This window comes from Betta splendens, chromosome 1 (assembly GCF_900634795.4).
Source record: "Betta splendens chromosome 1, fBetSpl5.4, whole genome shotgun sequence".
In the NCBI taxonomy this organism is placed as follows: domain Eukaryota; kingdom Metazoa; phylum Chordata; class Actinopteri; order Anabantiformes; family Osphronemidae; genus Betta; species Betta splendens.
The window spans coordinates 8,091,440-8,107,870 of NC_040881.3; the positions used below are offsets into that span (position 1 = coordinate 8,091,440).

Here is a 16,431-nt window from a genome sequence, read left to right on the forward strand (position 1 = left end):
CGGTGACAAAAACAGACATTTGGTGTAATAGAGTCTGGAACTGAGTAAATGCATAACACTCCATATTCCTCTCACAGTGGTTGTTTTAGGCCCGTTTTAAAAATGGCCCAGAGGTCCCGGGGGGCCGCAAATTGAATGCACACTGGTGTCCCAGGGACCACAAACAGGAAAACAACAAAGAAGAATTCAATCATTTATGCAATCAGGGAGGAAATAACAGGATCTCATTGTGTCAGCGAGGGAACAGCTTATACAGTAAACTGCAGAGAGGCTGAACATACAGCTCAGTCATTAAGCCTGTGCTGGGCATTATGTTAGAGGACGTGCTAGAAGATGTAGGCGATCAAACCTGTTGCATCCATGTGCACAGAGGAGACGCGGCACCAAGCACCGCGTGCACTGCATTACGGTTTATTTCTGGTCTGACGGGTGCAGAAAGTTAGGGAAGCTGCAAGCGTCCTCGGTGACGGATGAGGGAAGACACATTCAGGTGTGAAATGACTTTCCTGCGCTGAACGTTGCAGAGCAGCTTACGAGACGACGTCATCCGACGAGCGGCTGAAGCCCGTGAAGGTTATCAGAGCAAGCTGGAGCCAAACTACAGCTGCATGTAATGTCTTTTCAGTGTTGCTGATTTGGTGAAGCTCCTGTTTGCTGAAATTTACGCATAATGTTCTAAATAAGAAGATAAAGAAGACAAACTTAAATGCGAAATCTCTGGTGCCGAATGAAATCTACGTAAAACCTCCAAAGTAGATCACTTAGTGTGACTGGAGAGGGAGCTGCTGGGGCAGAGGGGCGGTGGAGGAACCCCTGGGCTGTCTCCAGTCCCACAGCGAGGATATTTCTCCAGAGAAGCTTCCTGGGGTGAAGAGGAGATTAGCTTGATGCTTCACTGCCCACAATATGCAATAAATGACAACATTCACAGCATGTTGTGTTGGTAAAATGGTAACGTTCCATCAGGTATTACATATACAGTGTGACACATACTAAAGACATGCAAATAGTGTAAATTAGCTGGTTAGCATGGACGTCAACCACAGGCTAATATTTGTTATTAATATTATATTAATCTTTTATTAAACTGGTCGACAATGCAGCTGAGTGGCATTGTGTCCTATTAGTGAGCGTCTTCTGTACTTGTGGACATGAATATAAGGGTCCAAGCTAAGATGTAGACGCAAAACTGGGATTTCAATCAAAGGACAAACAGCATCAGAGGGAACCACCTAACAAATATCAGTCAGATGTGTCTCACAGCAGCCTCCTGCACTCACCAGCTGTCTGGCCATGGACCTGAGGACAGCCTCCACATCCAAGACCCACATCTGTGTCGATGAAGGTGGATGAAGGACGAAAGCAAAGGGAAAAAGATTGCAAATTACTTCATCACTGTGTTTGATCGCAGCAGAGCCGTGTAGCTTTTATTGATAAAATATTCAAGAAGCGCCAGGGAGTGGCTCCACGTACAGCACATCTACTGTTACAGTCACGTACTGTAGATGAGCCTAATTACCTCAAGGTACGGAGGACAGTCTGGACTCAGGCAGCTACAACTATGAGCTTCATCTAACTTTAAATCTATATTAATGATGGCAAATGTGAAAAGTTTTAACAAGCAATGACTACAATTCTAGATCTATTTTTACATCATTCAAAAGACTGTATGGATGGATGGATGGATGGATGGATCCCAGATGGAAATTTACAATATTAACTGTATATTACACATATTTTATTCATTTTATACAGTGCTTGAATAAAGGCACAAGTTACTTACCACTTCTGCTTCATTGCAATTTTTGAAACTTTGGACAAATGTTCACAGTCACAGACCTTTGTTACACCTTCTCTAGAACCCTCATGTTTGCTTCCAGCTAACTCAGAATAAAGCAGGTGAAACAGAGATGTGCTCACGTAAATTTAGCTCATGATGACTCACAATCTAAAAGCAAACATTCATCTAGCTCTGCATTTTATCTTTTGTTTGTACAGATGAAACTTGTGATCAAGTTTCCTGGATGAAAATGTGTCTGCAGTTCTGCAAGCGACAGCATTTTAAAAGTCAAACCGCTGTAAATGTGCAGCGACAGACACACGGCACCGCTTGCGGCAGGTAAAGAATTACAATGAACCAACACTGTGAATAACTTAGTATTGGCTCTAAAGACAAACATGCATTCAAGAGCTGAGAACGACTAATCCCAGGAAATGGAACCAGCGAACGCCGTGTGTTCAAGGGATCTTACTCTGTGGTTCTGTCTCTTCTCTATGCTCCACGCTCGTACATCCCTCCAGTGCTGTGGGTAGCTTGCCTCTCCGCTCCCGGCCATGACGCCCCCTCTGCCCGCTGTGCGCTGGGTTTGTGCAGTGACCACGTCTGCCCCCTCTCTATTCAGCACGACGTCCTCCAGGGAAACTCTACTCTAGAAACTGATACTCCTCTATAGGAAGCTGAGCTGTGGGTGGGACTGCGACTGTCACCGTTTACCTTCGCCTGCTGAGGCTGCTCATTAAAAGCAGTCTCATGCTGGAGGACCATAGTATGTATGTATGAATAATGTTTCTAATGTACAGTAACAAGTAAATAAATGTTCACATGAGGCTTTAGTGCTGTGTGAGCTGGGTGCATCTGTGGCCAGGTAGGTTTTGACCTCTGACCTTTGTCCTAATATGACTCTGGAATATTTCTTTTCCTACTGCACACACAGCTAATGGGCAGATTCATCCATGTCTTTTTGACGTAATATTCCCTCATAATCAATTATATTAAACAATATGAAGAATAAAGCACCTAAAATAATATCATGTCCATACTGCTCTGTAAAACTGTACATTGCAACAATACAAATTCTGCATATTACCAGGAGGACTGGTTGCGACCAAAACAGTTGATCTATAAAAAGCACTGGTGATGTTAAACAGTCTTTACGTGAGCTTCACTTCACTTCTCACAGTCGCTGCTGCTCTGCACACAGGACGACTCCTTTTCCTCTGAGCGTTTAGGAAAGCTGAGAGATGAACGAGACGGGGGTGAGGACAGGCGTCGATGATGCTGGGATACATGTTACCTCGTTATGGCCACACACAGAAGAAGGGAGTGTGTGTGTGTGTGTGTGTGTGTATGTGTGTGTGTGTGTGTGTGTGTGTGTGTGTGTGTGTGGTCTTCCACTTGAATACAAATTTGTTCTGTTTATTCTGCATTGTGTTTTTCTGTGGACAAACTTTTCCTGCAGTCATCAACGGGCTGAGGTTGGTTTGTACTGAATGCACACAAAGAAAATGGGATTTAATTAGGATGTCTTTCAACCTTATCAAAAAATGGAACAACGTAGAATTATATTTTTGCTTTCGCTGCAGAACGTTTTCCAAAGCTGATTTTAATGTTTGAGTTCATTACAATGACACACGACTGGCGCACCCATAACGTACGAATCTGTTGAACATTTTTTTCCATTTCTGCCTGTTGATATGATTCATTATATGGCTCTATAAATATATAGCTGTTGAGCTGTTAAAGTGTGGATGAAAGTGGCCAGAGGGTGTCTGGAAGAAAATGTTCCTTGAACTCCACGTACTGTAGCTGCTCTAGAATAGTACCATGCAAATGTACAGTATTTCCTTTCATTTCGTTTTTATCTGAGCGTGAAATTACTCCGTTAACGCATCACCTTCACGACTGCTCATATTTCTAGATGAAATAACTCCAGAGCTCCTAAAATAAAATATGTCTAAATTCATTATATCATTTTTAAGCAACAGACTTTATGGCATATTTTTTTGCATGAGTCTTTCAATATATTTACAGCCTACTTTATTCTAGACACATTGAACATCTATTATAGTGTAAGGTTTTTAGACATGAGTTGTTAGTTTAACTGCTGCTCTCGATATAAAGTTGCTGTTTGCCATCAATGTTTTCCAGTTTGAGTCAGCTCTAAACAGCCTCCAGTTGTCAGAGGATCCCGTCGGTCCCCAAACAAACACCACGAGGCTGAGGAAGACAAAAGCATTTCTTAGCAATCAGTTTCCCGGCACGCAGTCACCTTGGAATCAATTCAAGCCCCAAACCACTGTATTATTCACACCGCGTAATTGGTTTGCTCGTCCATAGACGCTAAACACTGTGATGAGCTGCAGATTCAAGGACGGACCCTGCCTGGAGGTCAGGCTGGCGAAGTCGGACCGGGCTCTTGGAAAATGACTCACACGGAGGCCTCTCCTTCGTCATGCCCGTACATTAGATATGGACAAGCGCCTCACGACACGCGATTGTGTGGAGAGCGTAATACAGTGTCCCGACAACGTGAGGATGATGACATCTAAAGTAAGGCTCTGTCAAGTGTGAATATCCCTGCAAAGAACGGAAGACGTTCACTGTGAAAAAGTATTAAAAACCAGAACCTGCAGGTGCTGAGTGGGAGAAGCAGGTCTGCCCAAAGGTGAGTGTCTGCAGGTACAAGTACTGCAGGAGGCCAGAAAATGTGAGTGCATTCATTTAACCAGAGGAAGGTTTCCTGAGACGCATCTGATCACTGGATTTAAACCCAAACTTAAACCATGTATTGCACAAGTGGCCCAGTGGCCATTATAAATGTAATCATAACATTTCCAAGTCTTGCATCTGCAGTGACCTAGAACGTCTTTCCTCACTGAACATTCAAAATAAACATGCATTGGCTCCGGTCCACAATGATCTTATAGAGGTTTGTTTCAGGTGTAAACCACACCAACTTACGTCTTGGCGTGGCTGAAGACATGATGCCGCAGTAGGAGAGCAAGCGCGGACAGGAACATGATGGTGGTGCACATGGTTCACAGAGACCAGTGACCAGAGACCAGTGACCCACCACCAGAGAGAGAAGCTCCAGGCGCCGCCTCCGCTGCCGCAGGATTAGTCCGTCCCAGATTAGCCAGCGCCACTGACGCTGCCCTGCTGCATCACTAAGCTACGCCGTGATGCGTCTGCATGTTTTGTGCACGATGCCTGCAGAGTCTCAGCACCTCTTGCCTGACATTTACCGCGTGTGATACACATGCAGATGTTTGTTAGACAGACAACCCGGCAGCGGAGGAATGCCGGCTGCCGACCTTTATGATGAGGCGTTGATTACAATGATGGAAAGCACCGCGTGAGCGTGAGTGGAGGAGAGCAAGCAGCTGCAGAGGGAAGGGCTCAGGAACATTTACATGGACAGCAATAAAAGACAGCAAAGCCAACTTTTCAGACTAAACCCACATTGGGCTGAAGCTTTGCATTGAATTTCCTGCAGGCAGAACGTTGATGCGCTGGAGGCAGCGATGACATTCACCACGGCGGCACGCGTGACCCCGTCAGCGGCCCGTCGCGGACCCTGACAGACAGACAGACGGATGGGAGTCCGCGTTGGAATGCCAAGTCGCCGCCGTGTGGCTGCGCATCTCATCCGCCGCTCAGAGACGCGTTCGTGGCGCCTAAATGGAAAATCCATCAGGCGTCGTGTTGATGGAGAGCAGCAGTGACGGAGAAGCTGGGCCTTTGGGTGTCACCTGGCTGTTATTTGTGCTGTTGCTCCTCAAATGGACTCACACAGTCCTAAACGTGCAGTGAAACAGGATTTTCATAAATTTGTAATTTATTTATGTTCTTGTATGTTAGTAAGATAAATGTATTTTATTGATCATAGGATGCGTCTGTATGTGATGCAATGCTGCGTTTATCTGTCCAGCGATCTCTCAGTCTCATTTCCATGAGAAGAACCAGCGCAGGTCAGCTGGCTAATCCCAGTAGCTCTGCTACTGACAGAGGCAGATGTGTGGCAGACCATCATTAAAAGATAAGACCGTGTTATTGCTGCTTGAGTAGCTTAGCGCTGGTAATACGTCTCCTGTTGCTGCCTTCTGCCGGGACCCGCTGCTCATTCCCAAAAATATTATTAGTGTGTGTGTGTGTGTGTGTGTGTGTGCGTGCGTGCGTGCGTGCGTGTGTGTGTGTGTACTTAGGCTGATGTGCTTGTGCCTCAGCCCCACAGGATGCGATGAGACCCTGTTACCAGCTCCCGCTCCGCAGATGACAATACCTGGCAGCAGGAGAATGAGTCGCCATGGTGACAAGTCGGTGTCGACCACTGAGCGGGGTGGAGGCGCTCTATTTGTGGAACTGTTTACCTGTTTCACCTGTTTTCACTTGGACACAACTTTGATTCCAATGGGGATCATCTATATTCCAATTTTTTATTTATAACGCTTTTGCTATAATTTACATACGTATGAATGTGTGTTATATATGGAATCACCATTCAAGTAAGAGGGGAATGAATGTTCCCTCTCAGGAAGCACATGAAAGTCCATATAAAACACTACATATGCCTTATTTCCATAGTAGATAAGATGAATAAAAGAAAAAACATCCCACTGAAGCCTTAGATAGAGTCTCGCCTGCAGCGTCAAGCAGCGAACATGCAACCATTAATCATTGATTAAGAACATTTACATCTCATTCCAATTAATTATCTCTTGTTCCTGAAACAGTGGGACTGCCAAGCAGAGTGCGTGCGTGTGCAGCAGCCGCTAGCTGCAGGCAGCAGATACGTGTGACGTTAGGTTATCTGGGTCACGAACACCTTTGGTTCCAGGAACGGCGAAACCGAGCGCGATTTAAACAAACTGGATTTGACTGAATGCTCGGAAAAAGAAACACACGCTTCTCTGAGGCTGAAGAACTAAACTTATTATAACATAAATACAAAAAAAAACCTAACCACTAACACCAGAAAGTGGAGCGTGTCGCGCCGGCTCTCAGATCGCTGCAGTGGCTTCATGCGCATCAAAGAATGGATTTTAACACACTTCATGTTCATAGAGAATCTGAGCCAAAAGGCATTTCTGCTCCGCCGCTGCTCTGGACCTCCCAGGGAGAGGCCGCTTCCGTTTCCCAACGCCGTATCTCTGCAGCCTCTCTAGCGTTCAGCACTGAAGTGTGTGCTCCACAAGGTTTAACAGTAACAGGCAACACGTGGAGCATTTGCGAAGCGTGTTGGTGTGGATGGGAACATACTGTACGCGTATGCATGCGTAATAGTCACATCGCTGCAGACACAGCAGCAGTTTCCCAGCAACCTTGTAAACTGTTGCTTTGTTCTGTATATGAGCAGATTTTTGTTTGGGCTTATATCACGACTCAGACGTTCACACGGTGCAACGTGTCCACACATACTGTACAGTGGACGCTGTGTTACAGCTTGGGCCCATGGTTTGCTTGTCCGTCACTCACCTCTGTTGTTATTTAACAAGTTTATGTGATGATTTAGATTTCTGTGAGTTATTAGGATCAGAACACAGGCTGTGTGTCAGTAGTGGGCTGTTAAACTGCAGGCGCATCAGGCTGAGAGGAGAAGGTTAACATCTAACAGTGGCGAATGAAATGTCACCGTAGCCCGTATCTTCCCACACTTTTCCTAAGTTCCCAATTTATTTTACAGAAAACGAAAGTGAGTCCTTTTTTTAAAAAGCAGTTTTGTTCCAGGTGATGTAACCTGAACGCAACATTTTCAGACTGGCTTGAACTAACGGCTGCAACATCTGCTCCTTGATTTCTGTAATTCATCTGGTCGCTACTGGAAATCTACCATTTCACAGTTGACGAGTCTTGATATTCATTTAAGCCTATATGAGAAAATATACCTGACATCCTATGCTTGTCCTCAGAAAAGCCTTACAGTCACGTGCACTCTGTCTTTATGCTTAAACAACGTGGACCAGCAGGACAGACAAGATTTTATTGAACATTTTATCGGGTCTGAAAGGTACAAGTCTGTGGTACATCATGTGCAAACATGCTCAAAACACTATGAAACAAGCAAAGCCACTGCACTCGCTCCTACTAACAAGCAGAACACAGTTACATACTCATATACAGTATTCAAATACACATAGTCGAGTCCTTCTTGTAGTTATATATAGAAAAATATAAATTCCTAACTTCTCAACTAATTGACAGAAACGCTTCAAAAACCAGAATGTGTACTTCCACGTATGCCCTTGTTTGCAGACAGACGATGACTGTGTAACATGAACGAGCAAAACTGCATAGACAAAAAAAACAATGACAACTGCAGCTTAGCGTGCGAGATGGTTGAATCAGCTGTGCATGTGTTTGTCTATGAAGTACAGCGTTTGATAAGCTGATGCCAGCTGAGCTCTGATGCCCGAGTCGAGAGTCAGGTAAAAGGAGGGACCTGCAGACACTAGCAACAGGAAACATGCATTTCATAAGAATGTTGAAAGATATCTATTATTATTATCTCTGATTCAAATCATAATCACATAAATCATTAAAAAAACGTGTGAATTTCTGCAATTTCTTCATTTTCCAAGTGAAGCAGAAGTTTGTGAGGTATTATTATAAGTGGCGCGGTGGCTTCAAAGCCGTCTGTTAAGTCATAATTGCCATTGCTCTCAGTGGCGCGGTCCTAATGGAGGTAATGGGAAGTTACAGTAGATGAATGACCTGATGAGGAGGCGAGGAGACTCATTAGGTCGTCATTAATGCCAGATGCCGATGGCAGCGGGGGGTCTGATGGGACACACAGGACGTCAGTGGAGCAGATGCGAACCCGAGATTGGATCAAACGTCCGTCCTAAACGGATTTACTGCGTGCGTTACAGAATTAACTGGAGGGAGACTCGCATATGGGGACTGTAAGTGGCAGCGCAGGTGAAGGGGAGGGTACGTGAGGTGCAGTCTGACAGCGAGCAGCGGCCCCGGATGATGAACGACGCCCCTCGGGTGGGGGTGAACCAAGCGACGGTGGTGTAAATACTGGCGGCGGGGGCGTGTGCACACGTGTGGGTGCTCGCGTGCCGCCATCATGCGCCTCAACCACGTTTCTGTGAAGAAAAGCGCTCTCGCTCGCAGACGCCCCCCCCCCCCCTCCCTTCCGCGCGTTAAAGCGATTCCATCAGCGCCAGTGGGCTGTAAACAAAGGCGGAACAGTATGCACACACGCCAACTGTACACTTACACAAGCAACACCTCTGCACAGTTAAACATTGAGAGCACGCAATAGAGAAGGAGAGGGGCCGGTCCCCTACACATGAGGATATACTGTAGGAGGACGCTATCTGTCTATCTATTAACAGTCAGCAGCTACATGGTCCCGTAGCCTGGGCTTCAACAAGCAATAAGAATCCCTCCTCACAGCATGAGGCGCGTCCGACCGCCTCTCTCTCAGCAGGATTCCACAGAAATGAACTCCTTAAAGTGACAATCTACTGTATCTACTGCGTGCGTCTAACGCTTGCTGATGGAACACCGACAACGACAACGCGAGGCGCAGGAGATTAAGTTGGTGCTTTTTTTTTTTTTATTTTCCAATAGGCCGCGCGTCCTTTAAGGGACAGCCGAGCTAAAGTGTGTGGAAACACCGGAAGAATCTCTGGCTCAGACACAGAAAAACACCAATGGAACACTTCCACACACAGTATGCGATATACTGTACTGAAATCTTTGTACAGGATCTAAGCCAACAAATGTCAGTAATTGTCTAATCACGGTAGCGTTTGAAAAAACTGCATTGACCACTTTAGGAAAAACTGCATTAGGAGAGTGAAATGATGTGTCCAACAGTGAAGTTATTATTATCACATTAATCTTATCCATGTCTGTGAAACCATCCCTGATCTCCTCTCATGTCCACTTCTTCTTCTTCCACATTTTAATCACAAACACATAATTTAGCTGTTGAGTCCACGGGATTCTGATTTACGCCGTTCTCATGCTTCACACTGCTGAGCTGGAGACCTGGAGCCAGCCCACCTCCTTGTACGCCCCGGTCACGTGCCAGTACAACGCCCCCATCAGCTTGGACCACACCACCTGCACCTCGGCCGTGAAGAACTCCGGGAAGTCCTCAGAAAACACTTCCAGCATCACGCCGCTCAGGATCTGGAGGGAAGGAGGCGAGAAGGAAAGTTGAACCAAAGCGGGAGAGAGAGAGAGTGGAAGCGTGAGGTTTAACGGGACGGAGGAGAACGAGGAACGCTGGGGTTCTGCATCGCGCAAGTGGGCGACACAGGTGAGAATGAAAAGGTGAAAATGATTACAGTAACATGAACGTGGTGGGCGGACTGGAAATGCAGACAAACGGCCCAGAGGAGAGGATGAGCGACTCATCAGTACAAGAGAGGACATAAAGCGAAAGCACCGCAAGGAGAGACGGGTCTATTGAAACGCTGGAGACGAGCAGCTGAAAACGCATAAAGTTATGTGACAATAAAAAAGCACATTTCACCAAACACAACATCTGGAGTGAATGATAAAGACAGTGGCACTAACTCATTATTATTATAGGAGCAGTTATAGTATGAAGGAAATGTTTTTATTTCCTTACAAATAATTTCACTAAACACATTCACACAGTACCATGATAACAAAATATGAAAGTATTGAATGATGATGACCTGAAGGAATCACCTTTCAACATGTACAGCATGTGGTTGAGTGTCTGTGTGTGTGTGTGTGGGGGGGGGGGTGCGATCTGTTTCATGGCTTCTCAGTCAGGCCTAAAAACACACTGTGGAGGCAGGAAGCCAGCGGAGGGAGCTCGGATGCTGCGCGCGTGTTCACCTCACAGCTGCATTTCCGAACCTACTGCATACAACGCTCGGAAACACTCGAGGACGGGAAGCATGGAGCATATGCTCCCCTCTCCAATCAGATGAAGAGGGAAGCATATTGAAACGATGCGAGCATATGGCTGAAATTAAACGCTGGCTCTCGGGGCGATATTTATTCTGATTGAGTCTTTCACTGCCTGCGCAGGTAATCAGGGCCTGAGTACATATGAGCGTGAATGCAGTCTGACTGGCTGCCAAATGGCTGGATCACAGTAACGTATAATTCAATATCTACACAACAGCTGCATTGAACACACTGGGGAAAATCCATTAAGGTAGTGTTTGGCCCAACAAGCCCTGTGATATTAGACTGGTAATGAGAAAATTATTGGAGATGAAAATCAGATACCTTCACAAATCACATGAAGTTAATCGGTCAAAACCAGGAAACATTGCACTAAAGCACCGGATTAATTAATGAGATTGTTAATAATTCGGGGAAATAGAGAGAAACAGTAAAGCAGCAAGAAGGAGGCGTGAAGATTATTTCCTGAAGGTACCTTGAAGTACACGGGTTCCACCTTGTGCTTCAGCGCGTGGGCCCTTCCCACCAGGGCCAGCACCGACGACACCTTCTGGGGGTCATGGAGGTTCTCCACCACCGTGTTGATGGCGTTCATCACCCTGCAGGCGTGCTGGCGGAGCTGGCTGCTTCGCTCCATCTCCTCGGGGTCCTCCATGTCCTGGAACTGGCTGAAGTACTGTTTGGCCGACGGGAAGTTCACAAAGAACCTGAGGAGGCGAAGCAGAGCGAGGAAGCTCTTTATTTCAGCTTTGGTCCCTCCGGCTCTCAGTACGTGAGGTGTTAAAGCTACCGACGCGCTACAAACAGCATGTATAAGTACATTACTGTTTTACTCTATAGCGGTTTTTGTAGGTGAAGTGAAGCGCTTCCACTCAGCTGTGAAGCGTGTAATCCGTCTCTGCCCCGTCGGCGCTCGGCAGAAACCTTCACTGATTAGACTGTAATTAGACGCAGGTGTGGCGAAGATTGCTGTTTAATTTCCTGTCACGTCGGCCGCTGCTTGGTAGATCCTGGAAGTCGCGGTGCAGCACGTTAACGAGCCGCACCATGCGTCGCTATCTGGGGTTTGCTGAAATATCCATCTCATTTACAACCGTGCACTGTGTTTGGCCCTAAAATGATGGCGCATTCAGGAACATTTAAAGCGTTGGCTAATGTGGAACACAGCATTTCCACCGTTATGTTGGGACTGACCCCTGCCCACTACGTACAGTGGGTTATTTTACAGGCGCGTGTACAGTAATAAATTCCGGTCTTGAGCCGCCACGGTAGATGGAAGCGCAGAGATAAACAAAGAAAATGGAAACCGCCTTGTGGGGTTCCAGTCACAAAGCCTTGTTTTGATTCCGGGGCTTTCACGGTCGACTGTGAGCTCCCGGCAGCACAGACAGAACGGAGGAGAGGCTGCGCGGCCGAGACGTAAATCCTCCACAGGCTTCGCTTGAGGGGCTTTGTGACAAACCCCAGATAAAGTATTGTCACTTTCCAGTGACAACTGTGCAGAGTGCAGATAACGGCGTCAGACACGCGCGCCGGCCGACTGATGGAGTTACACACACACACACGCCCACACACACACACACACACATACGCTTGTTCTGACCCACTTTATAGCTTGTCTGCGAAGTTGCGGGTACAAATAGTCCCCAAGTGGAGTCCGACCCCCCCGGGTCCCGTGTCGGGCTACAGATCCGTGATTCAACATTTTATTATGTTTAGTACAATGCAATTCTTCCATTGTCGTCCACAGTGAATGCCGAAAATATAAAATGAACTAGATGAGAAAGAATACCAGCACACTATGCTAAAGTGGATATATGGCTTCCAGTACAAGCCCCACAAAGGCTGGGCCTCCCAGCAGCAGCTGTCACATGCACGCTGTCCTAATACGGAGGACGTCTGCTTAGAATAACATGAAAGGTGATGGCAGAGCTTGAAGGAAAAACACTGGCGTTGTGTTTGAAGAAGAAACAGAGTGCTTCTTCATGTCCACTCACCTTGTGTTGGACTGACAGATGTTTAATACAGATGTTTAATACAGAACAATGGAAGGAAATAGGCAAAAGGCATGTTGGCGCCACGAGGAACGCTTCTTTGTTCAGTGCACACATCAAGGAAGCTTTTTAAACAGTCTAGGTCCAAGTAAATATTCCTCATGAACAGTTGATATTATTAGTTATAAAGAAAAGTAACATATTATCAGTCATGTCACTGAATGGAACATTACTTTGCCTTCAAACAGAATAATGTGTCTAAACAGAAGTTTGACTTTGTATATTGAAGCGCGGGGACAATGTTTAGTCACTTTACCAGAATAGAACTGGTGAACGCTTCAAAAACAGATTCTCGCACCTGTCTCTGCGTTTAATCGAAGCAATTAAGCCCATAACACAGAACCATTAGTGAGGCTTGTTAATTATACTCTGATTAGACTAGAAGAGCTTTTAAAATTCACCAAGAACAACTGTGACGCCGCTGTTGGAACTTGGAACAAAAATGATTGCCTCAAATAGCAAAGCCTCCGTGCTGTTAATAAAAACGGGCCTTGTCTATTAAATGAAGACAGACAGATACCTATAAGTAAATAAAATGACTCTAGAACAGAACATAAACCAATAACCAGTACATGTAAGGACTATATCAGCTGTTTTATCATTCTGGAAGTGACGGACTCCATCGTGTGTCAGTGTTTGAGTCATTATGAGCCGTTTGAACGTGTGCCTCGCATTTGTAGGCATTGGTGAGATCCAACGGGCCCTTTGTCACTGTTCATTCAGGAATGTTGATGTCACGCAGGACCCTCAAACCAGCCAACTGTGGAGGGCAGATTTAGTGCACAGCACCGAGATAGGGGTTGCCTTCGAAATGTAAAGTGCTGAGAAGATTTGAAGTGGACAGTTGAGCTTGAATTCAGTTAATGGATGCACACTATTCAGTCCTGTTGCTCCCCAGTCCGGCAAAACACCATCCTGGTTTTCTATCGCGCTCGCTGGCTTCGACTTAATCGATGTTGACGGCCATCGCGACCACCTTTTCATCGAGGGAAGCGAAAATGTGGCCAATGAGGGAAAGAAAGGCGCGCACGGAGCTCACGGGAGCGACGGAGGAGGCAGAAAGCGAGGCGCGAGGCATGGGGTGGGGGGGGTGGGGGGCATTCATGTGCCAAAGCTTGTTGCTTCCTGTCATCCACAGATAAGCCACACACACACACACACACACACACACACACACACACACACAAACACACAAACACACACACACACACACACACACACACACACACACACACACACACACACACACACACACACACACACACACACACACATGCTCTCTGCCCACTCTTCTCTCCCCGCCATCGCGTCGCCCTCCACTGGAGTCAGTTTGTCGCCCTCGCCGTCTCCTTGGCTACGACTTGCTGTCCATTTCGCCGAGCACCTTGGGGGCTTTCTTAGCGTGACGCCGTTTAGTTGGAATAAATCGTTCCTCATTGTTCTGATACACAGAAAAACGCACAGTTGCTGTTTTAAATGCATTTGCTCTGCAACACTTTGCACTGAGACTCTACAGAGAATTACTGACTGTTAAAGATTAAAATCTCTTATAAATGTTGGATTTTGTGTTTATGGAAACATTAATGGCAACTTAAGCAGTTACAATAATAAAAGCGCTTTCAGTTTAAGCAGAGTCAAACATCTTTGAAGCTTAAGCTGTCTTCCACTACCCACTTAGATAAGGACCAAACTCAATATATTCACCAAGATGCCTTCCTGTCAAAATGCAAGAAGACGTGCTCTTATTAGGAGAGAAATGTGTGTGTGTGTGTGTGTGTGTGTGTGTGTGTGTGTGTGTGTGTGTGTGTGTGTGTGTGTGTGTGTGTATGTGTGTGTGTGTGTGTGTGTGTGTGTGTGAGAGAGAGAGAATCTGAAGCACATGGATTACTCCACACATGAAGTGTGTGCAGCCTACACTTTTCACCTACACTATGCTTTCATTATATATTTGTGATTTAGTTTTGTAGATGATTACGTACTCCATATTTGTTTAAAACATAAGCATCTTGATTTCTATACATTTTCACTAATAACACAAATATGCATTTTGGCGTGTCTGTGATGCTCAGAACCTGAATCAGCCGTCGGCCATGTGTTTTAAACAATCTGTGTTGATTTTGGGGCGTTTTGCTTCGCGGTCCAGCTGCATTCGGGAGCACTGAGTCTCCTCCGTGCTCCAGCTGTCAGCACCAACACACACCACCCTAACACTGTGGTTGGACACGCAACAAGCGAGTTTCATGCCAACACCAGATAAAAGTTACACATTAAGACAGTAATATTGTGTGACAAAATACCACCTATTTCCGCCTCCACGCGGGGATTAAGGGAATCTGGGACGCACTATTGTACAGTAGCCTCTAAACCGAGCAATTCCTCCTTTCAATACTTAAAATGATAATTACGTGTAAAATAACATGCCCCTCACCTTCGCTCAATTATCTACTTAATGCAAACAAAAAGTCGCCCAAAAACGACAGTATATGAAAAATATGGAGAAAGATCCCGCTACATTAGACTTCAGCCCCTGATATCAGCATATTTGACTGAAGACTGAACACATGGCGTTCAGTCACCAACTTGAGGCAACGTTGCCGCGTTTTCACACGACGAGGCGAAGAGGAGAACGTGGAGCTCACCTTATGAGCACGGACACCCCCACGTCCTCGCAGCTCTTGTACACGTGTCCCCACGTGTCCTGGATGACCTCGCGCTCCGCGTCGGACAGCGGCTCCGCGCGCTCCGGACGGTCCTCGCAGTCCGCGTCCCCCCGCCGCACGCCCAGCATCTGCGGGGGCGGAGGGGGCGAGGGCGGCGGCGGCGGCGGCGACGACCCCCGGCGAGACATCCTCCTGCGCCGCAGCAGCCCGGAGGCTCCCAGCAGGGCGCGCGGGAGATAGGGAGCGAGGGAGGGGGGGAGGGAGACGGAGAGCTGAGACCCCACGGCGGGAGCTGGGAGAGGAAAGTCGGGGTGAGAAGAGGAGCAAAAAAGGAGGGGGAGGGGGGGCGGAGGGGGGGGGGGGGAGGAGGAGGAGGGGGAGGAGGAGAGGAAGCAGGTAGCGCTCGCGGCCAAAACGGGGAAGGAAACGGCGGAGCTCCTACTCCAAACTCTCCCTCATTAGTTTCCCTCGCCAAGTAAAAACTTGTGTCCCACTGTTTTTGCTGCCGCTCTCCCACGCCACGTCTCCTCTCTGCTTCCCTCTCTCCCTTTCACCCCTGTCTCCCCCAGTGAGGGAGAGGCTTGACAGTGAGGCTGATGTTGTTCCTCCGTCACTGCTCTCCCTCTCTGTTGCTCTGGCTTTGATGAAGGAGATGAGGCGCGTGGAGGCTGTGGGGTGTGCGTGTGTGTGTGTGTGTGCGCGTGTGTGTGGGGAGGACCTGATGGAGAGCGAGATGGGGAGAAGGAGAGAGAGAGGGAGAGAGGAAGAGAGAGAGGGGGTGGAGTAATCTGGAGATGAAGAGAGGGCGAGAGAGAAAGTGAGCCTTCAGCCCCACACACAGACATGGTGTCTATGTACATCTGCATCACACGTGCATCACACGAAAAGTACATTTTCATTTATCGCTCTCTATGAAAGAAACACACACATTTTATACATATTATTACTACAACATGGTGCACAGGCACTATGGGGATGTCAGATGAACATACGGCCGCCTTCACTCTGAGGCCCCAGGATTTCATTTTCCACG

The 16,431-nt window shown here is 46.9% G+C and overlaps 1 protein-coding gene across 1 annotated transcript; it reads right to left on the minus strand.

Moving 5' to 3' along the window:
* Nucleotides 1–7,746: 7,746 nt before the first annotated feature.
* cygb2 (cytoglobin 2) lies at nucleotides 7,747–16,089 on the minus strand. Its single transcript, XM_029157711.3, has 3 exons — nucleotides 15,378–16,089; nucleotides 11,160–11,391; nucleotides 7,747–9,928 (listed from the first exon to the last, which is right to left on the minus strand). Exons 1-3 carry the CDS (start codon nucleotides 15,584–15,586, stop codon nucleotides 9,764–9,766), a joined length of 606 nt encoding a protein of 201 aa, XP_029013544.1. The 5' UTR covers nucleotides 15,587–16,089; the 3' UTR covers nucleotides 7,747–9,763.
* Between the last annotated feature and the right edge of the window lie 342 nt (nucleotides 16,090–16,431).